Raw genomic sequence first — 27,047 nt, 5'->3', positions numbered from 1 at the left:
GCATAAGAAATCTGAGTTTTCGGGTGAAAAATCCAAAAAAATACGTGAAAATCAGATTTTTTTCCTGCAAAGCAAATTTTCAAGAAAATTTGATAATAAACGTAAAAAACCAGAGCAGATTTGATCGGAGTTTGTAGCAGAAAATGTTGCGATAAAATCGGACTTTGATAAATAACCTCCTACCTGTTGAACGAAGAAGCTAAACCTGGAGCCTTTATCACTGGCAGTGCCAGATGAGGCTGAAGTACCACTAGATCTTTACTGTAGGAAATGCTGTTAGGCAACAGCTGGAGATCTGCATACAGAATATTATTGAACTGAACTCTAGTGTAGACATAAAAGGCTAGCTTATATTAAAGATAGGAAGAAAATGTATGTATGGCTCATGTCATGTGTCAAGACTTGGGGTAATTTTTATATAGCTATTAAAAAAAACACATATAAAAACTGCATACCAACATGTGAATGCCTGGCATTGCCACCATATACCTAGGGGGCTATTTACTAAACTCCGAATGCAAAAATCACGAAAAAAAAACGTGATTTTGTTTTATAAAATCGGACTTTTAAAAAAATCACAAATTTTTCGGAATTTATTAAACCACGAGGATGGGAAAAGTCCGAATCTGAAAATCCGGCATCTCAGACCTGTTGAGATTGCATATAAGTTAATGGGAGAAGTGCCAATGATTTTTTGATGTGCGCTGGGTTTTTGCCAATACTTCGAAGTTTTCTGAGTTTTCGGGCAAAATTTGGAGTTTTCGGGGGGAAAATCTAAAAAAATCCTGAAAATCGGATTTTTCTCGATTTTTCGGGGTTTTTTTTGGATTTTTTCCCGCAAACAAAATTTTAGGGAAAGTGTATTAATAAATAAGCTCAGAAAACCCGTGCGGATTTGAGTTTTTTCCAGAAAATATTGAGATAAATTTGGACTTTGATAAATAACCCCCCTAGTGTATTTATAAAGCTGTGCAGTGATTTTAGGCAACAACAAAGCCCCACATAAAATGTTGGTGTATAAAGCAACAGCCCCTTGAAATAACTGCAAAACCTGCATCAGAAATGTGTTGCTGCCTGAATTTTTTTCATTGATGGTCAACAGGCTTTGCCAAATCTAAGGTGGTGTAATATAATGGCATATATGACGGACGGCATTTGGATGCCAAAAAGGAGAAGGAGAAATGCATATCTTTATACGACATTTATTTTACACCATTTTTCAAACCATTTTTCCAATCATAATACCCAGCTTTATATGCAGGTCTCTTAAAGAGCTACAAATCTCCACGTTAGACAAGTCTTATAAGAGATAAACCATGAAATCATAGCTTGCGTAATGCAGTGAGAAGTGGAAGCTGCTGTAGACATCTGTAGCCCGTCTCTTTCATTTTTAATGATTTACTTTTTGTATAATAGAACGCAAGAAGGAAAACGTAGAACATAGTTGCTATATTAAACTATTATATTCAGACAAAATTTTCTGTTTACGGAAAGATTTGAAACCATTCAATAACTGATGATAAATAATCAAGGCAATACATTGAGGCTCATTAACAATCACAGTTGCAGTTGCTCCGAAAAGGTTGTTGTCGTTGTGCAAATTTAAAACATTCATTAAAGGTGCTCTGTCCAAAAACACTCCTTGCACCTTTGCATTTTGGTGCCAAGTACCATTGCGCTGTTTGGAGCACTGAAAATGACCCCATACAGAATTTTTCGGCACAATGGGATACAACTGTTCCTTCATGATTGCAATTATTTTGGAATTACTGGAACAAAATGTTAGGTAAAACATGGCAAGTTGTCTCTGAAATTGCACATTCATGTAAATGACCCTTATTGCCTTTATAAGGAGTGAACAGCTTTGAACTGGAGGCAATTTGGAGTAGAAAAGTGTCCATACCAAAGCTCGTGTAGAAGTCATCTATAGAGATACAAAGATAAAGAGATAAAAAAAGTACTCATTGGTTCCAACCTAAAAGGAATGTCTTATGTGTAGGTATCACATAGAACATTGAGTGATATATTTTTTCTTTGCTTATTTGTGTGAGTAGGACCTGTGGGCCCAAGAGGGCCGGTCGGACCAATGGGAACTCCAGGAGCACAGGTGAGCAAAGTAAAGCATTAAGTGAACTTTCTATGGGGGACGTCCTGGGATCAATTTGGAGTTATCTGCAGCCTTCCTAAAAATCGAGGTTTTTGTGGTGAAAAAACTCGAATCTAATTTGATTGAATTTGAAAAATTAGATTTTTTGGAAAAATTTTGATTTGTTGTTTTTTTCTAATTTTGAGTTCATGGGAGTTTATGGACGTTTTTACAAACTCCCATAAACTTGAAATTCGACCCTTGATAAATCTGCCTCTTACATACCTGTAAGAGTATGAGGTATGGTAAGATATCTTCCTCCTTTAAACATCAAACTCAGGATCGGATTTCCTTCAAGGGAGCCCCTAGGCCACGAGGTCCTAGTGCCTGCCCCCACCTTTGCGTGCATGCAACCCCCCATTGTGAGTGCACATGCACATGTGCCGGAGCACTGGAGAGCTGTGTGTCCCCAGTGTTCCATAGAATGCGGCTGGACATGATGCCTAAAATGTTGCCACCCTAGGCCCGGGTCTTTGTGGCCTTGCCACTTATCTGGACCTGATCAAACCTGATAAGATTAAGGAGACAGGCACTTCATGCAATTACATGTATAGGATAGTAATGATAAAACAGTACTTGCTGGTAAATAAGCTGGGTGAATATATATTTTTGGCATTATTTTTAGTTATGGCATGGATGGTAATTCAAATTATGGAAAAATGCCTTATCTGGAAAACCACAGGTCCCGAACATTTTGAATTAAATTACCTATAGCTCTCCTATTTCAGTTGTGATTGAAGTGTATTGTTAGAGAGCGTTGCCTTTCATGCTTCACAACTGCCAGTCCACTCCCTGTAATCTGGGAACAAAAGTCATGGGCATGTTAGGCTCACATGTGGTTGATACGCTTCTTTCCACCCAATGAGGAAGAGAGAAGTGTATGCGCTGAAAACCAGCTCTTCCTGTATCTGCATTTAAAATAATAGCATCTGCCTGTGTGCGCAGGAGCCAAGCAGGAACAGAGCCGATTGGAGCAAAGATTGGCTTGAAAACCGTGAAAGCAGGCAATTTGAAGCCGATCTCCACTCTGCTTGGTTCTGTGTATCAACACAAGCGGAAGGCATTCTTTTAAATGTCGCGCTGATTTCATCCACTTCTGTCCGGCTCATTAAAATGTAATGGGTGGAGCCATGTGTAAGACACATGTGTCTTAAAAAGAGGTACTGTATACTGGCCAAGGTAGGTACAAACAAGGGACTTAAAACAAATGAAGTAACACTGGTTGCTGAATAAAACAGAATGATTAAAAGTAGGGATGCACCGAATCCACTATTTTGGATTCAGCCAAACCCTCCGAATCCTTCGCAAAAGATTTGCCCGAATACCGAACTGAACCCACATCCTAATTTGCATATGCAAATCACATATGCAAATTAGGGTTAGAAGGGGAAAAATTATTTTACTTCCTTGTTTTGTGACAAAAGGTCACGCAAATCCCCTCCCAGCCCCTAATTTGCATATGCAAATTCGGTTCGGCCGGGCAGAAGGATTCGGCCTAATATAATCCTACTGAAAAAGGCCGAATCCGAACCGAATCCTGGATTCGGTGCATCCCTAATTAAAAGCCACTTACCATATACTGCTACTCTCATTGCAATTTGCAATCTCAATTTGCCTCCCTTGAGGAGGTGCAACTAAGCTGTGACCTTTGTGTGTCACAAAAGGTAAAGAATATTGTTATGAGTAGTAATTCATCAGCAGACAGATAAGTAAAACACTGAATTCAAAAAGATTTATACTGTATTTAGAGTATAGGCATTATATGGGGTTTATCTAGAAAATATTAAGTTGTCTAAAGTGCTCAAATACATGAAATGCAAAGAGGATAGAGAGAAATTATAATTCAACTGTGGTATATTTGTAAAACAATGACATATCCTATGTTTGTGTGGGTATTCTCCCATACACAACAGCTAATTGGATTCTGATTCAATTGACTCTAGTGTGTTCTTGGAAGGTAATAGGCACCTATTGTGTACATTGTAATCTCCAATAAGGCACAGACTAATATGTTCAATATATAATCTTTGTAAAGCACTGACAATTATTTTAGTGCTTTATAAATAAAGAATAATAATCCTTGTCTGGAAATAATATTTAACTAAATCGTAGAATAGGAGATTTTATTAAAAAGTGCCCAGTAAAAAACTTCTCATTCACACCTCCAATGGAAAGGTGTGAATACATTGTGCAGTAATAATACAACAACAGATTTAAACTAAAGAAGAGTCATTGCCATGAAGAATTTCCTAATTCACATTAAATTGAATAATTATGGTAAATACCTTTGGAATATTTTCTAATTTTGTCGTTTTCTGAATATGTTTTTCAGGGTAAGCCAGGATTTCCAGGCCAACTTGGCCAACCCGGAGCTAAAGGAGATCGAGGTGAACAAGGAGTGAAAGTGAGTTGTGCTGTCTTGTGTCAGATTCTGAATATAGAAAATCTTTAATGTAGTCAGTGTAGCATTGACATGCTACAAAGGACTTTGACTACACTGGGAAGAGAGAGTTTTGTGAGAAAAGCCAATTGTTTTCATGGAGTAATAAAATGGGAACACTAGTTGTTGTACATAGTGCTGCACAAGAAGTTAAGTTTGGTAATTTACAAAATCTCTTCCCACAATTGCTAAGGGGGTCCATACACTGAATCCAGGGTAAGGCCAGGGCTCCATACTCTGTTGGGAGACCTTAACTTGCACATCTAGGATTCCATATACATTTTTTGTGTCAACAGGGTGAACCTGGCAGTGCAGGAGAACGTGGAATTACAGGGCCTCCTGTAAGTATGGACTACAATTATTGAAATAATTCTTTAAAATAATTCTCATGACTTCGTATACACACCGCTAGTTAATTCTTATTGAACATTATAATAAAGTACCTTAAAATATGTAAAGGTTACACTGTTAATTTTCTATCTTAATTAAGGGGAAATATGGTTTGTAAAATTTCACGATTGCTCACTTATGTTCCTTATATTTAAAAGGGGCAGCCTGGCATTAAAGGAGAAGATGGAAGCAAAGGAGACGAGGTGAGGTACAAACCTGAAAAAAAGTTTGCCTGGCATCAATAGGTTAAAAATGCAACTGTTTGAGGTGCAATTCTGATTCTGATTATACAGTTTATTTACAATGTGTTGATTATTTGTTATAAATAATTAATTGGCTATGGAATAACGTGTCTATTTTAAGAAACATAGACAAATATAAATATAGTCCTCTAACTGGCCTCTTTTGCCACATATTTCCAGCAACAATAAGGGGACAGCGGTAATATAGGGGCAAATTCAATAAACGATGAAGCGCCTAACGCTAGCGTGAATACGCCAGTGTAGCGCATTTTTGTTAATTCGCCGATTCACTAACGGACGCTGGCGTAAATTTGCTATTGTTACTTCGCACCCTTACGCCTGGTGAATTTGCGCAACGGACGTAACTACGCAAATTCACTAACGCGCAAATTATTCTGAACGCTACCTTTTACGCCAGACTTCCTTCTGCCAGCGTTTCCAAAAAACGCTGGCATTTTTTCATTTTTTATGGGTGATAGGCTGAAAAAGATCGAAAATTTTTTTGGGGCTATCCTCCTTCCCCCCTACATTTCCTAACTCATGGCAAATTAACTATACAGTGGGCACATGTGTAGGGCAAAATAAAGACTTTATTTGCTGTTTTGAAGGTTTCCAAGTCTTGTGTAGTGCTGCTACATATACCTCCATTGTAACTTGAATTTGGCGCCGTATGCAAATTAAGCATCACTAGCGTAACTTTGCTTTGCATGGCGAATTATACGCCTGGCGAAGTGTGACGAAGCGGACGCTGGCGCAATAACGAATCTTAGTGAATGTCCCACATAGAGAGGAAGCAAATGAGTGTGAAAAAAACATAATACATGGTCTTTATTTTGGAGAATGTACACAAGCCCCTTGTAATCAAGCACAAAAGCACAAGCTATAGGTTGCCCTTAATTCCTAGGGATTGCACTCAATAATATAACAACAGAAAGATCTGTTAAAGTGCAAGTAACATTAACCAAAAACAGCTAAAATGATTATGCGGCTGATATATTAATAATCACATTTTGATATTGAGTGATTGAATCCTTTCTCCCAGCACGTGATACACATTGATGTAATGGGTGCTGGTGTTCATCACTGCCGCTAAGTGTCGCTGTTAGTGATGGGAGAATTATTGCCCCATTTTGCCAAAAAATTCACAGGAAATTCACGAAATGACGAAAAATCTGCAAAACACAAATATTGACCCTCGCTTCAATTCTGACGCATGTGTCAATTTTGACATTGGTGTTAAAGCCAATGGGCGTTCGAATAATGTTGACGCGCAGTGGTTTTGACTCAAGTGACTTTTCCGCCACGCTGCAGAATTTATTCGCCAGCGGCGATATGTGGACATTCGCGCAAATTCGCACCTGCTGAATTTTGTTCGCCCATCACTAGTTGCTGTGCATTCTGTTGGGCAGAATGGCTTTCATCTCCTCCAAGCAGTCAAACCCTTTCTGCCCAATTGACACTGGCTTGATAAATGTGTAAATTCATTAAAACTTTCCTTATTATTGTCAGTGAAGTTTTGATTTATCTCCAAATAAATTGAACGGCTGTCAATCCTTCTGGATTCCCCAGTTAAATCCATTATAAACCAGTCCCTCTGTTTATAAACAATCTTACTGTAGCCACATTTAAAAACAATTATGATTGCTTTCCCTTTTTTATAGAGAGATATAAAACCAGGTAAAACAGACTAGTGGTGTGGCGTTTTCTAAAATTTTTCATGTAGCAGAACATTAATCTGATATACCACACGTGTCATCAAATTATATAGTATTGCATTTTTGACGTCATATACAAAAGAAGTCTGTTGTGCACTTGAAGATGAAGGAACTAAGTACAAAACAGAACCAAAGTAGTTTGTTGAGACGCATTGCCACCTGCATCAGTTAATAGTGTTCTGCACTGAAATGTTTCTCAAAAGAGCAAACAGATTTTTTTATATTTAATTTTGAAATCTGACATGGGGCTATACATATTGTCAGTTTCCCAGCTGCCCTAAGTCATGTGACTTGTGCTCCCCTGGTAGATCTAAGAACAGCACTCAATGGTAAAATCCAGGTCCCACTGTGTTACATTCAGTTAAATTGAGTAGGAGAAACAACAGCCTGCCAGAAAGCAGTTCCATCCTAAAGTGCTGTCTCTTTCTGAAAGCACATGACCAGGCAAAATGACCTGAGATGGCTGTCTACACACCAATATTATAACTAAAAAAAAAATACACTTGTTGGTTCAGGAATGACATTTTATATTGTAGAGTGAATTATTTGCAGTGTAAACAGTGTCATTTATAAATAAAAAATACACGTACTACTAATATGAATGATTTTTGTTATAAAAGTGCCACCTGCTGGTCAGTTTTTTTTCTTTTTATAATTTTTATTAGGTTTTTCAAAGCATAAAAGATTTACAACACGATAAGATGACATATATGCCCATGTCATGCAACTTACAATTCAAAAGTATATAATAATTATATAAAGATGAGCAAGATTATCTATTATCTAAGGCAGGGATCCCCAACCTTTTGAACCCGTGGGCAACATTCAAAAGTAAAAGTAGTTGGGGAGCAACACTAGCATGAAAAATGTTCTTGGGGTGCCAAATAAGTGGTGTGATTGGCCATTTAGTAGCCCCTATGTGGATTGTCACCCTACATTGAGGTTCTGTTTGGCAGTACATCTGGTTTTTATACAACCAAAACTTGCCTCCAAGCTAGGAACTCAAAAATTAGTACCTGCTTTGAGGCCACTGGGAGCAACATCCAAGGGGCTGGAGAGCAACATGTTGCTCACGAGCTACTGGTTGGGGACCACTGATCTAAGGATAATGAGCTAATAAACCCATAAAGTATTATTATTATCTATTATTATCTAAGGATAATGAGCTAATAAACCCATAAAGTATTATTAAATAACCAGCTCTGATGTTCTTCTGCTTAGGAAAAAAATTAAAAAGCTTTCTCAAAACTTTCCTAAGCAGAAGAACATCAGAGCAGCCTCCTTCTTTCTCCTGACAACTTCCTTGACTACTTGGTGGTCAGACTGGTCGGAAACTGACCAGCAGGTGGCTCTGTTGTATCAAAATTAATTCATATTCACAGTGCATGTATTCCTTAATATCTTGGAATTAAAGAAAAATAAATAATGAATGAAAATTACAAAAATGTTTACAATAGCACCCTCATCAATTTTACATTCATGTATTTTAAAGGTTTACTTATCCTTTAAAGAATCAGATGCAGATGTCACAAGGCAAGAATCGGAAATGACTCCAGACAGACTTTAAAAATATTCTGCCCAATTGCGCCTAATTTTTTGATGAATCACATGTACAGCTGTGTCTGTGTTAGCAATTTTGGTAGGTACAGTGCAGTTGCAGCAAGATTAAAACATGGCGATTGCACTTAAAATTGCACTTAGCTCACTGTGCTTGTGAAATCTCAGCCCTGAACATGCTGTATCTTTTCTTAGTAGAGATATTTGACTTTTTTTGTTGCCATGGAAATGATAACTTTTAAGCATTCTGAATTACATTTTTCGCCACAGGGGGAAGGCGCCCAACAACTTAGAGAAGCCCTGAAGATCTTGGCAGAGAGAGTGTTGATTTTGGAACACATGATAGGAATCCATGGTGAGTGAAGTTTCAATGAAAAGGAATGGCTAGTGCTAATCTCCTCATGTTCTGTATGTTTTTCTTTTGTAGCGCGACAGCAATACAACACATCATTTTATTTCCTCCAAAAAGCAAAATAAAAGTTCTTTATTCAGCTGCTCAGGAAAACTTCTAAAAATATAAAAACAGGTTTTTTGCAGAACACTGATTTATAGAAAATAAGATAGGCAACTGGATTGAAAAGAACTGAGAACATTTTATTGCTTACCCTTTAAGAGAATTTTTTTCTATAACCGTTTTTTTTGCCTAGCGCAATACCAACAGATGGTAAACCTAAAGGGCAATTTACCAACACAGTTGAAAGTACAGTTGTGTTAAAATGGAGGTATTTAAGCTATTCATTGAGGTACTTGCATGAATCATGTGCAAATTCATCTACTGACACTGGGAAATTATGGAAGTAAACCCCACCCTGAACAAGGCAGCAGTGTTGAGTCTAACTGTCTGGGAACCCTTGGCAATACATCCAGGTACCTGTCCCACCTGTGCTTCTGCAGGGAACGGGCACGAGCATGTACAGGGGGAGTGGACAAGTATGTGAGTCTGCAACACGCCTGGGGACCTCTGATATGCATGAAATGGGGGGACAATGTAGCAGTAACTAGAAACCTCTCCTCCAGCCTGGACTCCAGTTCCCACAGCAGTCCCTGTAGTTGCAGGAGTGTAGAGGGATTAGTAAGGCCCTGATTAATGAGCAGTTTTCAAAAAATCGTGGTAGAACAGGTGAACTTACTGCTGTTTTGGAGCCCTAAATTGAATTAGCTATGGGGTCCAATAACATCTAGTTACCCAACTGGTTGGAGGAAAGCAGAGTCTTGATGCGGTTTTTTCAATCGTGCATGTAAGTGAAGTGCGGGCTGGCCCAATATCAGTGGGACCCGGGCCAACCTTGCTGTACAATTACACTGCCGGCTTCCGAATTCTGGCTTTATGGTTGTGCACCTGCCTGCCTCTTTTATGACATAATTGGTGGGCAGGGCTTATCCATAAATGGAGGGGGGATGCAGGTCAGCAGGTGTGGGTTTGGGTCAGTTTTTCTCAACCCGCACATCACTAGTGCATGCAGTCAGAACCAGCATGGCAGAGAAAAACAAGAGACAGATACTGCTTCAGAACCAATTACTTCTACAACACTGATTTTTTTTTTTTGTTGTTGTTAATGTATAGTGAAAAGTGTTATGTATAGTGTTTTGAAATACATTTTGTTTCATTATGAAGAAAGTTGTTTTATTTAGTAATTTCTTAAAAACACCTTTTTAGTTCTATTCGATCTGACAGCTCTCTGACATGGACAAATGTAACACAATACACTGAATACACAATAAATTAAACCCATATATTTATCATTATTGCTCAACCATTATCCTCCAGTCTGACTGGCTTTGGTTAAATATGCCTCTCTTCTTTCAGACACACCTTCCTCTCTTGAGCCTGGCTCTGGACAGGATATCCTGGGCTCCTCTATTCCCAACAGCATAAAAACCAAAAGAGAACAACATCAGAGGTTCCAGTCCTTTGACATATTTTCCTCACTGCTGGATGACAGTGAATCTAGCCGGAAGAAATAATGGATCTTTGGTTCTCACGGCAGATCCAGAAGTCGCCAGTCCACTGATTAAAGCCAAAGTATTTTCTTTGAAGAAATCTCAAATGTTCTCCTTCATTTGTCCCAGGTTACACGTATGCCTTCCAGATGTGCAGCGCTTCCTTTTTTATATAAATATAAATAATATAAGAATTAGACATAAAAGGAACTCTCTGTAAAGCAATATTTACCATTCCTTGGTTAGGAAACTGTCTCTGGTTTAAAGAACTCAAGAATGATAAGTGGTTTATCTCCTCCTCTGTTAACTCTTTACAAATCAGTTTTACCGTAAGTGCTAGTTTGTGAGATGCAACACATTCAAATATCCATAATTGAACCAAAATTCACTGTTCTGCAAAGCAAAGGAATGCCACAGGATGCAGCCAGACTGTCATTGTTGGGAGTGAGAAATATTCTCCCTTTAACACTTGTCTTGGATCTATGATTTCAAAGGGATACTGTCAACAAAATAACGTTTTTAAATGACATGCATAGTTTAGTAAATGAGGTCAGTGTTTAGAAAGCTATACAGTTATGGGATCCGTTATTTGGAAATCTGTTATCCAGAAAACTCAGAATTACAGGAAGGTCATCTCCCATAGATTCCATATTAATCCTAAAATTAACATTTTTAAAAATGATAATAAGAGTACCTTCATCCCAGCTGAAATAGAATTATTCCTTATTGGTGGCAAAACAAGCCTATTGGGTTTATTTAATGTTTGAATTATTATTTAGTAGACTAAAGGTACGGAGATCCAAATGATAGAAAGAACCCTTATCCAGAAAACCACAGGTTCCGAACATTCTGGATAACAGGTCCCATATCTGTGGTCATTTTGCTTGCATATTTCCTTTGTTTAGGAAAGCCTGCAGCCTGATAATTAGATATTAATGTAACTGACTGATATCCATGGCCCAAGTGCAAGAACACATGCAAAACTGCACCGCTTGGGGGTATATTTACCAAAGAGCAAAGTGGCTAACGCTAGTGATTTTTCGCCAGCGTTGCCACCCGCAGGCGCAGGTGCCAATTCGCTAGAGAAACAGACCGGCGGTCATTCGCACTCTATCACCAGGCGACTTTTCGTTCTGGCGAACGGACGCTACTCCACAAATTCACTAAAATGCGGATTTTACCTCTTTCACCAGAATTGCCTTCGCCGCCTTAGAACCGGTGAAGTGCTATAAAGTGAGTTAAAAAAAAAGCTGGCGTCTTTTCTTTTTTTCAGCGTGGTTGCTTGCAAAAGTCCTAACAATCTTTTTATTGGGGAACCGTTTTTTTTCCAGACATTTCCTAACATATGGAACATTCATTTTACAGTGGGCTCATGTGTAGGGCATTATATTAACTCTTTTGCCTTTATTAAGGTTCCCTAGACGTGTAATATAAACTGCTAGCTTAAACCATTTGCAGTACCATTTATAATTAAGACCTCCATACAACTTTAAATTACCCGCCGTACAGGTCTGGACTGAGAATTAAAATAGGCCCTGGCATTTCAGGTACACAGAGGCCCAATCAGCCCACACAGAGGCCCAAACAGCCCCCACCAGACCACTAAATAGTGACTTTCTATGGGACCTTATAGCAGCCCCTCTGGCATTTGCCAGAACCCACAGATTCCCAGTCCGGGCCTGCCGCCGTATGCAAATTGACCTGAGCACAAGATCACTATTGAATTTTTGTTAGGCAGAAATAAATGCTAGCCCATCTTCGCTTTGAAATGCTCGAACTGCCGATGTTACGCTAGCGAAAAGTCGACGGCGTTCATTGCCAAGACGAAACTCTGCATTTTAGTGAATTGGCGTAGTCTGAGCACATTTGTGCTGTTGCTACGGGTGCGAAACAGACGCAGGTGAAAATTCGCCGGTTAGTGAATCTGCCCCTTCGTGCCTATTAAAAAAGCACTTGTTCCTGGGGTCTGGTTGCACTATGCACTTCTCACCAGATAAACCCAGTGTTGTACACCCTGAATTGTGAATCTATATGTTGTACAAGTTAGGGGACTAGAGGGGTTCCACTGTATTTATAAGGTCTACACCTCATAAATACAATGCTTCAAAATGCACCCAGTTATGTATTCATGGGGCAAAGGGGGTTTTGTGAGCTGCTTTTTGACTTGCAGACACCAGCAGCAATTCTTCTACCTGCACAGCTGGGTGCAAAGTGCAAAATGGCAGAATGTGTTTGTTCTGGGCAACGGGAGAAACTGACTAACAGAAAAATATAGTCTCTGTGTGTAATATAACATGAGCTAATTAACAAAGGGAAATTCCTTCAATCTTCACCAATTCTTATCTCCACATGGTTGCAAAACAATAACAGTTACATTCAGGTTAGAATCACTGAAATCACATTGTTTCAGTTTTATTTCATTATAGTGTCCCTCTTTTTGCTTTGTCCCAAACCGTTTTGATTTAAGATTCTGTACTATTTCGGGTTCCATGTATTCCTAGTTTATTTAAAAATATAGATCAGTATCAAAAATGAAATTTCAATTTTGATAACTACATATTTTTTAATAAATGCTGTGCACAATGTAGTTAACATTTCTTTGTTGCTTTTACTTGAACTAGAATGAGAATATGAACATTTTTCTAAACAATGTTTAATACTTAAAGGGGCAGTTGCACTTAAAATTAACTCTTATTGAGATGTAGAAAATAGCATTCTAAGGTCATTTGCAGCTGGGAGGGGAAGGGTTTTGAATTATTTGAATTATTTGTTGTTTTACAGCTGTCAGTCTTGGAGGCAGCCAGGGATCAGTTTAGAACTCAAAATGGAAGATATATAGGAGAGTGCCTAAATAGAAATAACTGTAAAGAAACATACATAACAATACAATTGAAGCTGAATAGTCAATATTCTTAAAAAACAAGAATACACATTTAACGGCCTCCATTAACAATAAGACATCGTTATTAAGTAATAAATTGATACAATGGAATGTCATATAATTCAAACTGGTGGGAATCCTTTAACTGTAAATTTAGCTCTAAAAAATGTATTTCATTTTAGCTTTCCAATTTGTCTTGAATTAATCCATAATTTGTACTGTCCTGGCTTTTATTGTTTAGGAGAGCATATTAGAACATCATTGCACAAGAGTCAATCTTGCATTGCAATAAAATCTATAATTTTGTGTTTTCTGTTTTCTCATTAATGAATAGAGAATCATAAATATCATGTTTGTCTCTTTTTGCCAATAGCTCAAAGATGGGCTTTCAGGAGATTTCTGAATCTGCAGAAACAGGCCTGGATTTGTAATATGTCCGCCCCTAGGCCTGAGGGTGCTTACTCCTGATTTAACCGCCAGCCCCATGCGCAAGCGTGCATATGTGCAGGTTACCACCGAAGCACTGGGGATTAGGCTCGCAGGAGATTTCAAGAACTGCATGTCCCCAGTGCTTCCAATTAGAAGCTTAAAGGGATTCTGTCATGATTTTTATGACGTAGATTTTATTTCTAAATTACACTGTTTACACTACAAACTCTAAAATATAAAATTTAATTCCTGAACCAGCAAGTGTATTTTTTTTTTTTAGTTGGTATTTGGTGTGTAAGCAGCCATCTTTGGTCATTTTACCTGGTCATGTTCTTTCAGAAAAAGCCAGCAGTAAAGAGTGACTGAAATTTACCATAGCACATGACTGGGGGCAGCTGGGAAACTGACAATATGTCTAGCCCCATGTCAGATTTTAAAATTAAATATAAAAAAAAATCTGTTTGCTCTTTTGAGAAACAGATTTCAGTGCAGAAGTCTGCTGGAGCAGCACTATTAACTGATGCGTTTTGAAAACATTTTTTTACCCATGACACTATCCCTTTAAATTAGAATGTGGCTGGGTGGCACGCTCTAGGCCCGGGCCTTGGTGGCCTACTCACAAATCTGGGCCTGTGCAGAAAAGATTATTACTGTTTCACACAGCTTGCATGTAGCTTATAACTAACTATAAAAGGATGCATCATCTGGAATGTTTGAGGTTTTCTGCATAATGGTGTTATGGATGTATTTCTGGTAGCGTAGTTATCAAACACACAGTACTGTCTTATAGTGATGTGTGGGTCGACTAAATTACCTAATCGGGCAACATCAGCGTCCGACAATAACCCGACATGCTATGCGCACCCTACCCACCCCGCTGTGACATAATGGAAGGGGGCGGGGCCTGCTGAGTATATAAATAGTTTCACTTGGAGGCAGAAGAAGGCCAATGAAATTGTGAAGATGTTGGTCTGAACCAGACTGCCCTGCAGGCTTTGGGCTGGCCCGCACATCACTATTGTCTTATCACAGAAAATAAATGAATAACAAACAAATATGTGCTTAAATAGGGTAATGGCAATGCCTTCGTCACCTGAGACCAGACGAAGTGCAATAGAGAAGATAGGGATTGCTTCAAAAAAAGTCCCAAAAAACGCTGGCGTCTTTTCCTTTTTTAAGGGTGATAGGCTGAAAAAGATAGTACATTTTTTTGGGGGTACCCTCTTTCCCCCCTACATTTCCTAACATATGGCACCTAAACTATACAGTGGGCACATGTATAGGGCAAAATAACAACTCTATTTTATTTTATGAAGCTTTCCCAGGCTTGTGTAGTGTAATGTATTTGGTTCTACATATACGTCCATTGTACTTTAACTTGGCCATATGCAAATTAGGCATCGCTAGCGTAACTTCGGTTTGCTTGACGAATTAACGTTAGCTCAACTTCGCTACCGTTCGCCTCCCTGAGCGCAACTTCGCATTTTAGTGAATTTGCGTAGCGCTGGCAAAACTACGCCTGGCGGAGTGAGGCGGAGTGTGGTGAAGCTGTCGCCGGTGCAACTTCGGATCTTAGTGAATTTGCCCCTTACGGTATGGTAATCCCTTATCCAGAAAATGCCATGTCCCAAGCATTGCAGATAATAAATTCTATACCTGTACAACTTTTTTTTTAATTGAAGTAGAGTCTTTATAAAACAGGAGTTGTAGTTTAACTCATTGAATATGATCTTCCCTTGCATGGATCTGTTGGATTCAAAGGAATGTTTTCCTTTGCTACTTATTCCTCTGTTTCTGAGAATAACCCTAATTTACTTTAAGAATTTCTTGGTGTTTATTTGTACAAAAACCAAAAATCTCAAGAATATTTTGTATTTTATTTCAGTTTAGAATGAATAGATTCTATAAGGGGCACTAGCAAACCTACAGTCAAGCCACTCCTCAAGCATATTCTGCATATCCCGTAACCCCTGACTCCTGTCCTCCTATTATAAGAATTTTTTTACTGAGCTGCGTGACTTTACCCAGAGGGATCACGTAGTTTCCACTGGAAAATAACATGGTTCCCACACAACCATTTAAACAAAGCTAATTGGCCTAAAATACATTAAAGGGTCCTGTCATCCTAAGAAATAAATCCAAATTATTTATTTATCTATTGTTAGCTGAGCAAAATAAAAGTTACTTACACTACATTTATTATTTACAGTTTTTTTCCTTTGGTCTTGGATTTACACATTTACAGTTCGCAGGCAGGAGCCATTTTGTGGACACTGTTATTAAGACAAGTTGAGCATCACCCCAAAATCTTGTATATGCACCAGAATGGAGGACCTAGGGGCAGATTTATCAAGGGTTGAATTTCAAAGTGAAAAAAACTTCGAAATTCGACCATCGAATAGGGTAGTCCGACAGTCGAAAGTCGAAGGATTTTTAAGATAGTACGATAGTACGATTTTACAAAAACATCCTTTGACTTCTCAAAACTTCTCATTCTGCCCTGAATTTCTACACCGTATAACTTACAGTAACGCAAAATACCTTCTAATAAACACTAACATACCATAGCTGTCGGGTTTAAAAGTGCTCAGGTTCAGGGCCAGAACTAGGGGTAGGCAGAGTAGGCACGTGCCTAGGGCACAAAGCTTGGTTGCCTAGGGTGCCTGGTCAGCCTGGCCCGGCTCTGCTCAATCTTAAAGTTGCTGTTGTGGATACATATTAATTAGGCAAGGGAATTGTTCATTCCCAATCAGTCTCTACTAATAGCCCTTCCCTGCTGAACTTGCATAAATTGATGAATAATCTAAGGAACTTCAGAACTATTTACTGTGAATTAAAATAAAATAAGGACCTGTTTCTTTTTGTACAATAGGCAAAATAATTGTATTGTTTGAAATGACATAAGTGTACATGAGCATACTAATGCAGCCAGCAAGTTTATATTGGAATTTATATGTGAGATTTATTGGATTTTTATTAATTCAGACTTTTAGATTTTCAGATTTTTTCAGGTAGTAGTTATCTGGGGTTTTAGAGGTTTTAGAGATATTAATATTATAATAGTATTGTTCAGCATTTTTTTTTTCGTTCTTACATTTTATAATAGGATCTTTAAATATCTTTCATGGCATGTTCAGCATTTTTTTTTTTCGTTCTTACGTTTTATAATAGGATCTTTAAATATCTTTCATGGCATTTGTGATTTTAGAGAAATAGAGTTTAATCATGGTTTCAAAAAGCTCTAAAAGACCTGGGGGCACATTTATTAAGCTCAAGTGAAGGATTCGAAGTAAAAAAAATTCGAATTTTGAAGTATTTCTCTGGGTACTTCGACCATCGAATAGGCTTCGATATTCGAATACGTAGGATTTTACTTCTAGGGTCGAATTCGAGGGTTTATTAACCCTCGATATTCGACCCTTAGTAAATGTGCCCCCTGATCTTTAATAAATGGGCCATCTCAAGGCAACTTATAAGTGAATTCCCCCTTTTAAGATAGAATGGAGCAAATTGTTTCAGACAAACTCTTGTAAATCATAGCGGAAAGAAGAATGTTTTTTCACCTTTTTTTACCCATTCTGCTAAATTAAATATATTTCTTTTTATACTCTGACTTTAATCAGTGAACACCTTTTAAGGGTTATAGTTGTTTTGTTTTTTTCAACAATACACAATGTTTTTTGCTTTAGAAAACCATAATTAGACCATTGAATGGTCTGGCTTTAATGAGGAGAATAGAGTAATAATTAGGATAGAATACAAATAATGCCAAAATTGATTTACAGCGGATAGGATTTTATATTGCACCCTGCAGTAAGATAGGGAAATGGTTCATGCTGCCTTTATGAATGCAACAAATTCCAAGTACCAAACTATTAATCTTTTTGATCCATCTTAGGCAGGATACTAAGATTGATGGCATAGGCACACCAACATATTCCCGCAGGGAGGTCGCTTGTACTGTAATTGTATTTTCATTGCTAAACATGTATAGTGATTGAAGTTTCTGTGTATTTTAAACATTAAATTGTGTGTGCACAGTGTCTCATTGTCTTTTTCAGACCAGTGATTTTATATATATATATATATATATATATATATATATATATATATAACACGATGGATCAGCACACACTGTAATTTTGCGAAGCAATAGTGTTTATTTCATACAAAACACATTTTAATCCGACGTTTCGGTCCCACCTGGGGACCTTTTTCAAGGATATATCATTATCCTTGAAAAAGGTCCCCAGGTGGGACCGAAACGTCGGATTAAAATGTGTTTTGTATGAAATAAACACTATTGCTTCGCAAAATTACAGTGTGTGCTGATCCATCGTGTTATATACATGCCTACCTTTGATCGTGCACTACTGGAAACATCGGTTTGAGTGCTGGTACTGTGGGACTCCAGATATATATATATATATATATATATATATATATATATATATATATATATATATATATATATATATATATATATATATATATATATATATACAGTCCAAATACTGGTGCACACAAAACAAGCGTTAATGCCTAGATGCTGGTTATAGTAGAACATGTATAAGGCAAAAAAAACGCACTCACAGGACTTTTTAAAGGTGCAAAATCCAAAAATTATGTTTATTTCAACGTTTCGGCTATTCACTTAAGCCGTCATCTTCCTGATGACGGCTTAAGTGAATAGCCGAAACGTTGAAATAAACATCATTAAACATCATTTTTGGATTTTGCACCTTTAAAAATTCCTGTGAGTGCGTTTTTTTTGCCTTATATATATATATATATATATATATATATATATATATATATATATATATATATATATATATATATATATATATATATATATATATATATATATATATATATATATATATATAGTGAATAAAGTACCCCCTCTTGTAAAATATAAGGATATTATAAGTTACCGAGGAGTTTCATGACCATATAAAAACACGAGGCCGAAGTCATGGAACTCCGAGGTAACTTCTAATATCCTCATATTTTACAACTGGGGGTACTTTATTTATTATAATACACAAATTTCAATGAGTCATGTGACTGAAATGACATCAGAACTCACCGTTTATAACTGATGACATCAGAACTCACCGTTTATAAGGATATAATTTACAAGATATTCATGGCTTTTGTGTATTATATATATATATATATATATATATACATGTGTGTGTGTGCAGTATATGTTGCTTTATTATCTCAATGCCTCGAGTGGTGGGAACGGTTGTTAATATCATAATAGAAATGAAGCAGATACAGGGCCACAGCACAAATGTAAAAGAAAGATCCATCATAGTGGATCAGAGCGTTTTAGAATGAGCATATAGCAAAAGCATTTACAGTATTTCTATACATTAGTTCCTAATATCCCTCAACTGGCTCTGGTTTAAGTAGAGATTACATTGACATTTTCTTTGCTTGTTGTGATATGTCTTATAAATAGGACAGTGGTGTAACTTGATTTTACTGTTATATTCAGTCCACCAAAATATCTAGAGGTTAAACTGTTTTACCAATATTTATTGATATTGTTTATGAATTAGAGTCTCATGGGGCCCCTTTACCTCCTGGGTCCCGCTACAGCCACAGGGTCTGCTTCCTCTGTAGTTATGCCCCCGAGGATTATTATTGCATTCAAATACACAGGAGATTGCCTCATAAATATATCCTTATCAATGGCACTTAGTGATATATTAGGTTACATTTAGAGATGTAATGAAACTGATGCATGATACAAATAAGGTACCCACTGTTATGTATTATGAAGTCATCTCCGAGTCTGTAATCAATATAAAACTATTTAGGCCTTGTTCATTGATATGGTCTTGGGGTTCCGTGGCAACTTTAAGGGTCTGGCCACATGGGCAGATTCAGGAGACAAATCTCCTCTTCTTCGCGGCAACTAATCTCCCCGATCTGCCTTCCGCCAACTAAAATGTAAATCGCCTGGGGGCAGGCACACAGAACGCTTCGTTATCCAAAGTCGCCCATAATTGTCTCACGAGGAAATTCCGCGCGACTACGGAAAACGAAGAGCTCCGTGTGCCTGCCCCCAGGCGATTTACATTTTAGCCGATGGAAGGCAGATCGGGGAGATTAGTTGCCGCGACGTACAGGAGATTTGTCGCCTGGCGACTAATCTCCTAGAATCTGCCCGTGTGGCCAGACCCTTAGGGGCAGATTTATCAAGGGTTGAATTTCGAACTACAAAAAACTTAGAAATTCGACCATCGAATTGAAAAACATTGAATTCTAATATTAAATTTGAAGTTTTTTCACCGAATTTGGCAATCGAATGATCAAAGTAAAATCGTACGATTAAATCGTTCGAATCAAACGATTCGAACGATTTTAGCGTACGATCAAAGGATTCGAACGATTTTAGCGTACGATCGAAGGATTTTTATTCAATGTGTAAAGACTTGGAAAAAATTTGTAAAAGGTCCCCATAGACTAACATAGCAATTCGGCATGTTTAATTTGGCGAAGTGTTGAAGTTGACGTTTTTTTAAAGAGACAGTACTTCGATTATCGAATGGTCGAATATTCAAACGATTTTTACTTCGAATCAAAGCCAAAGTAAATTCAAAGTCGTAGTATCCTATTCGATGGTCGAAGTATCCAAAAAATTGCCCCTTAAAGTCCTCATTTTTTACAATAGGGAGTACACATGTATAAAAAGTGCCATTCATTATCATTAAAATTGTCCAGGTCCTTTTGATTGCTGTTAATAAATATAGCAAAATGGCTTTGCTTTAAACAGGACAAGGTTTATTATAATTGTGGGTGGGGCTTATAATTGTAAGGGGGGTTGGTACACATACCATGTAATATTTTTACATTTAATATTTTTGTCCCTTAACAAAACAAGAGTTTCATACAAAAATTTCACATGTACTGTTGATATGCTTTGCGAATATTCAGTAGTTGCTTCACTTCAATTGCAGAGATGATGCTTAAAAATGGCAGAATTTGCATATCTACCCACCCTCGGCATTAGAAAATCAAGCAACGGCCTCTCACGCTCTATCACTGGCACCGACATGGAATGAGAACATTTAAAGTTTACAATACATTGCTGCGTGTGTAATTGCTCTTCTATGAAAATGTTATAAAAATGGTGCTTACACAGTTTAGGTTGCACATTCCAGCCTCAGTATAACAACTCACTAGATCTTATTTATATTCTTATGTTGGGTGTGTGAGTAAGATGGTTGCGTACTTTCCAGTTATTGCATCTAACATACGGCTATTAATGATATTGGTAAAAATGTATACTGTTATTTTTTTAATGCTTCAATCGTTAAATGTAATAAAAACAATATGGAGGCTTTAAACATGATTCGTTTGTACTACTTATCAATCAGCCATTCATTGGCATTGAAATAGAATGCATTTGTTAGCAGAAAGGTTGTGCACATTGAAAACAATCCTTGTAGTTTGTTTTCCCGACCATTGTATTTTATAGGCACTGTTGGTGTGCGCGTATGTGTGTTTTATTTTTAATTGATGAGGGGGCACCAATGTAAATTCCATACTTAATTTTTTTTGTAATGCACTGAGAAATAAATATATTGTAACTTAAAGTCCTTGTTTGTTTGTGATATAGTATTTGGTGACCTGGTTTTGGAGAACTTGTGATATCAATTTTTTCATCTTTTCCATCCATCTAGAATTTACCAACACTCAGTTGTTATCTCCATTTTTAAATCCCTTCCAGGAGACTCGCTTGGTAAAAAGGAAAAGTTGTGTAATACTAAGATTTTTCTTTGCTTTGTGAAGTCCATGTCACCAACCACTGCATCTAAATTTCATAGGATGACTAAAACAAATGACTCTAGACAGTGAACATAGTGAAGTAGGGACTCTTAGACAGGATCAGAAATAAGATAACATTTACTTATCCATGAGGCAGGAGTGCAAGAGCAATAAGGGGCACAAAATCATGTCTCTTTGTGCTCATTCGAGGAGCACTTCTTCCCAAGGCAATGGCTGCACTGTGCACCTCTCACTGCGTAAAAAATATGGCACACGGTGCACAGCACAGCCTTCGGAACACAACGTTATCCTGTTACATTTATTGGGTAAGCTGAAGGACTCCACTATTCAAAACAGAGCGCAGACACCTGTTGAAATTCTTTAGTGGAAACCAGACAAAGAAATGTCTGGCAGGCCCTAGCTGTGATTCCCTTCTCCATAGATCAGTACCTATTAATATTAGGCCCAGGAACAGACAAGTCAGAGGCAACAATTGCATGCTAGCACTGGAAACAGCACAGGCCCCAAATGCAGCATTTCTGGAGTCCAGGAATAGGTAGCAGCATACATGGGACAGAACTCTAGGAACAGCAGTGGATCAGCATGGCGCCATACTGTGGTAAGTATCAGGTAATGGGTGGTAGGCCAAGCAGCACTCAGGGACCAGATGAAGGGAATGGGGCAGTGTGGCCTAGCAGTAGCAGTGCAAGAGGTGGACCTGCAGATTGCAACCATTGACAAAGTGGCCTGGGGCAGAGGGGAGGATGTCAACTTGAATTTCATCTCCAGAGTTTACAGTAGCGCAGGCCATGGGTGGTGGGAGCTCCAAGGAGGATAGAGGGCTCAGGGCTCCAGTGTCATGAAGGGGGGGCAGCATGCCAGATTTAGGCAGGGCTTGATTTGCCCTGAAGCTCCCCACCCCCTCCCTCTCAAAGGATATAGCACATGTGCATCCTGTCTTCTTGGCCGTTCGGCGATAGTGCTCCGGAATCAAACTAATTGCTCGTGTGGCTGGGCATGCCGCCCCTTAATTGATGCCACAATAGGCCTGGGCCTTTGTGGCCTCGCCGCAAATCTGGGCCTGGATTTAGGCAGTGACAGTGCAAGAGCAGATTGTACAGGAGCTGATGTAGGGGCCCTACAGACAGGTCAGTAGCAGCTGAAGGGGCAACACCCATCATAGTATATTGGACTATGTCAGCACGTGTAGCAGCAGCACTGAACTAGCTAGTGATGTAATAGGAAGTAATATGTTGAATTGGGACATACCCACTTAGAAGTTAAGGGAAGCTCTGTAATAAAACAAAGTTCTGTTCAGTCTTGTGTCTGGTAACTCGGAGCAGCCACATTACATGGTGTCAGAAGTACACAAGGTTTAAAAAGTGTAAGTTTCAACCACCTCCAAATCTGAATCTGCATGGAGATCTTGCTGAAAACTGGAGAATAGTGATTCAGAGATATGAGCTATTCAGCACAGCCAGTGGCATTGAGGAAAAAAGTGAGAAAGTGCAATGTGCCACATTTCTGCATGTTGCAGGAGATGAAGTGATAAAAGTAAGCAACACATTGGAATTCATGGAGTGTGAAAGAGACAAAATAGATGTGCTGAACATGGGTAGGGAAGACTAAGCCTTCTCAAACCTGGCTGATTCAAGAGAAGGGGAAAAAAAAGAGCTTTCCTTCTTCCCCTTAAGTTGGGGTACCCAGTACAGCTTCAAAAGGATTGGCTAGGCTGGTGGAAGAAATTTGAAGCCTCCTGCAACCTAGCCTATCCTCTAGTGGCAGAACCGTGACTTGCACTTTGAGGGGAAAAAAAGCTAACGTTTAGTCTGTGTCTGTTGCCATGACTAACTGTTCCTGTTCCTGGATTATTTATGTCAGGGCCAGCATGCTGGTACATTTATTTCTTTATGCCTGTGCTTTTATGCCCTTCTGCCCCTTTCCTCACCCAGCCTGGAAACAGTAAATAATAGTAGAGCATGCGTATCAAGTTAGGGCAGGGCCGGAACTAGGGGTAGGCAGAGTAGGCGCCTGCCTAGGGCGCATTCAAAAGGGAGCGTAATTTTACTGGGGAATTTTTTTTTTCATTTTTTTTTCTTTATTAAAGCTGGTTTATGGCACCTGTATGTGACTGCTGTAAAGGGCCGCACCGCACACTATTGGTTTTGGTTCAAGCAGTCCGGCACCTGCAGAGATCCCTAATTTCCCTGAAACTTGCTGGCATCAAGCCTGCGCTGTAGCAGGAAGCGGCGCATCCAGACGTCACTACCGTCAGTGAGCAGTAGCAGAAAGAGAGGAGGAGAACTGGGCTGGCGCGTTGGTGTGGCGCATAATTAAAGGAACTGCTGCTGAAGAAAATCAGACGGGTGGGCCTTATTTTCCTCGTTCCTGCTGGCACAGGTATAGATCTGGGGTAATATTTATGGCTGCCTGCTAGCAAAGATACAGATTTGGGGGCAAAATTTATGACTGGCTGCTGGCACAGGTACAGGTTTGGGGGCAATGTTTATGGCTGACTGACTGCTGCAACAGGTACAGATTTGGTTTTGGGGCAATACTTATGGCTGACTGCTGGCACAGGTACAAATTTGGGGGCAATATTTATGGCTGACTGACTGCTGGCACAGGTACAGATTTGGGGGGCAAAGTTTATGGCTGACTGCTGGCACAGGTACGGATTTGGGGGCAAAGTTTATGGCTGACTGCTGGTACAGGTACGGATTTGGGGGCAAAGTTTATGGCTGACTGCTGGCACAGGTACGGATTTGGGGGCAAAGTTTATGGCTGACTGCTGGCACAGGTACAGATTTGGGGGCAAAGTTTATGGCTGACTGCTGGCACAGGTATGGATTTGGGGGCAAAGTTTATAGCTGGTTGCTGGCACAGGTACAGATTTGGTGGAAAAGTTTATGGCTGACTGGCTGCTGGCACAGGTACAGATTTGGGAGCAATATTTATATAAATGAAAAGTTTTATTAATGTGTTGTTAGGTTTGTTTATTAAAAAACTGTAATGGTAATGTGGGAAATGGTAATACAGGTTTGGAGGGGGGCGCTAATTCAAGCCCTTGCCTAGGGTGTCAAACTATATTGGCCCGGCCCTGAGTTAGGGGAACCTGGAGTCAGAGGAAATGGAGGGAACCAAAATGCAAGTTTACTAGTAAAAAAAAATGCAAAGGGACCTGTGAAATGATAGAAGAGAAGATGGATTGGATAAATGAGAAGAAACAGCAGAAAAGGGGGTAAAAATAGAATGTATAGCTGATGGTGGAAAGCAGTATAAAACAGACAAATTAAAAATAAGGAATATAGTAGTGGCACCTGCAGATGAGAGACTATTAAGAGAGCAAAAATATAAATAGGAGGGTACATGGGACAGCAGAAAAAACACAGTAATTGCGCTTTCTTCTGTGACATGCCCTGTGTTTACAGGACATAAGCAGAGAGGTAAAATCAAAGCATGCTGGCAACGAGCTTTCCCAAGCACAAAAATCACCCTCTGCCTATGCATGGGAGGGCAGGGAAGGGTCACAAGAGCCTTGAGAGAGAAGCCCCTCTTTGGAAATCCTGATGAGAACAGATTTGCATAGCCAATACTAGTGATGGGCTAATTTATTTGCCAGACGCGAATTCGCAGCGAATAAATTTGCAAAAACGGGTGTGAAAATTCCCTGGCGTCCAAAAAAAAATGTTGCGGGCCCCGTTTCACGAATTTTTCACCATTTCGCAAATTTCTCGCACATTCGACCATCACTAGCCAATAACACTTGAAGTTACCAGGAGGAGAAACTAGCCGAGGGAGCACAGGCCACAGTCCAAAGAGTTATGGGAAGAGACGTCAACAACATAGCCATTTGGCTGCACCCAGAGATTGCCTCTCTCTGGAATTCAACAGTCGGAAGGTTCCGTCCATAAGAGCACAGAGCGGGGGGAGAAATTGGCCAAAGGAGTCAAGCACAAAATTCCAGGAGGCTTGACAAAAGCAGCCACCAGCACAACCTCTCTATTCTTCCCAGGAATTCCCCCTATCTGGATGTCAACTGAGGGAAGGAACTGGTTGTGAGAAGCCCTGCCTCTTAGATGCCGCTAAAAGATGACCCTCTCCTGAAGTCTTTATGAGAACAGATTTGCATAACCAGCCCCATTTGCAGTTCCAAGAGTGCATACAGATATGAGGCAAGTCAGGGTTTCTTTCAGGGGATACTCCTCCCTGCAAGTCAGTGGGAGCCAAGACAGAGTCCAAGGAAGGGCAAAGTAAGATCAAAATCTTGTTGGGGAGCCAACATATGTCCAGGGCAGGGTGCCAGGAGCCTTGGTTAGAGAAGTCAGCAGCCGGCCTCTGGGGTTGCAATCAGAAAATTCCCCTCCATGTTACTTCCCAAGAGGTCAAACCAGCTGGTGGAGTGCACTGCAGGGTCCCAGGAGGCTTGGGGAGAGAAGAAGGCAGCATAACCTTTTAGTTTCTCCAACAGAATTACCCTCACTGTATGTCAATAGGGGGGAGGGGTTGGCCACAGGAGCCAAGCACTTGGTCCCAGGAGGCTTGACAAGAGAAGCAATCATCCCTGTTCCCCCAGGTATTTCATCAAACTGAAAGTCAACTGGGGGGGAGTGCAGGGCAGGGTCCGAGGGGCCTTGGGGAGAGAAGCCCTGCCTCTTAGTTGCCGCTAAAAGATGACCCTCTCCGGAGGTCCTTATGAGAACAGATTTGCATAACAAGTTCCAGAAGTATATAGAGATATGGGACCAGCCAGGGTTTCTCACGGGGATACTTCTCTCTGCAAGTCAGTGGGGGAGGAACCAGCCATGGGAGCCAAGAGCATTGTCTCAGGGGCCTTGGGAAGAGAAGTCAGCAGAGAGCTTCTCTGTTGCTATCAGGATATGCCCTAAATTGCATGACTTGGAGCAGGAGCCAGGGACAGAGTCCCAAATGCATCGGGGAGAGAAATTGTTAGCTGGCAAACTCAGTTCCCTCTAGAGGATGCCTCCACCGGAAGCCCAGACAGGGTTCCTAGATGATATTGAATCATCCTTCCGAGTCCTACCCGAAGGCATGGGCTCCGTTGCCCAAGCTGTTCCCAGCTACCGCCAGCGAACAGCTCGAACGGGTGGGTCCCCCTTCGCCGAAGCTAGGGAGGGCCCACCACCCCGCCCCCCTGAAGGGGTTTGGGGACGTTTGGACTCCCCTTCGCCGAAGCTAGGGGGAGTCCCGTCGACCCTGGGTTCTGCCGAAGCTTCCCCCAGGGCGTGTCATGGCCTGCGAGTCCAGCCAAAAGACCGTGACCCCATCCAGGGTGCTCAAACCAGACACAAAAAGGGTGCTGGAGTGGGCAGTGCAAGGCCATTGGTTGCCTTTTGCAAGGCTCTGGTTGGCAGCCAGAAAAAGAAAAGACTTCCCGCCCACCTAATGGCAAGGGCAAAGGAAGTGAAGCTTGATTAAGCATGGGTGCATGAGCATCTCCCCCGACTCAAAATGCAAGTCAGGGGCCACCCTCATGGGAGCACAGCGGCCCAGCTTT

At 39.8% G+C, this 27,047-nt stretch overlaps 1 protein-coding gene and 1 long non-coding RNA gene across 2 annotated transcripts in view; one reads left to right on the top strand and one right to left on the bottom strand.

Annotated features, from left to right (window-relative positions):
* LOC108709346 (collagen alpha-1(XXVI) chain) overlaps positions 1–11,224 on the top strand; it is a 228,445-nt gene extending 217,221 nt beyond the window's left edge. Inside the window, exons 10-15 of the mRNA XM_018249106.2 lie at positions 2,055–2,107; positions 4,479–4,550; positions 4,883–4,927; positions 5,135–5,179; positions 8,761–8,845; positions 10,298–11,224. Coding sequence (XP_018104595.1) covers positions 2,055–2,107; positions 4,479–4,550; positions 4,883–4,927; positions 5,135–5,179; positions 8,761–8,845; positions 10,298–10,455 — 458 coding nt within the window. The 3' untranslated portion in view covers positions 10,456–11,224. The remainder of the gene's footprint in view (positions 1–2,054; positions 2,108–4,478; positions 4,551–4,882; positions 4,928–5,134; positions 5,180–8,760; positions 8,846–10,297) is intronic.
* LOC121400492 overlaps positions 9,064–27,047 on the bottom strand; it is a 34,767-nt gene continuing 16,783 nt past the window's right edge. Inside the window, exon 2 of the long non-coding RNA XR_005965775.1 lies at positions 9,064–10,594. This is a non-coding gene — a long non-coding RNA (uncharacterized LOC121400492). The remainder of the gene's footprint in view (positions 10,595–27,047) is intronic.

The sequence above is a fragment of the Xenopus laevis genome, chromosome 2S (assembly GCF_017654675.1).
Source record: "Xenopus laevis strain J_2021 chromosome 2S, Xenopus_laevis_v10.1, whole genome shotgun sequence".
Classification (NCBI taxonomy): Eukaryota; Metazoa; Chordata; class Amphibia; order Anura; family Pipidae; genus Xenopus; species Xenopus laevis.
Note: the sequence above shows the minus strand (reverse complement) of the source record. Positions and strands in the feature narration are given on the sequence as shown.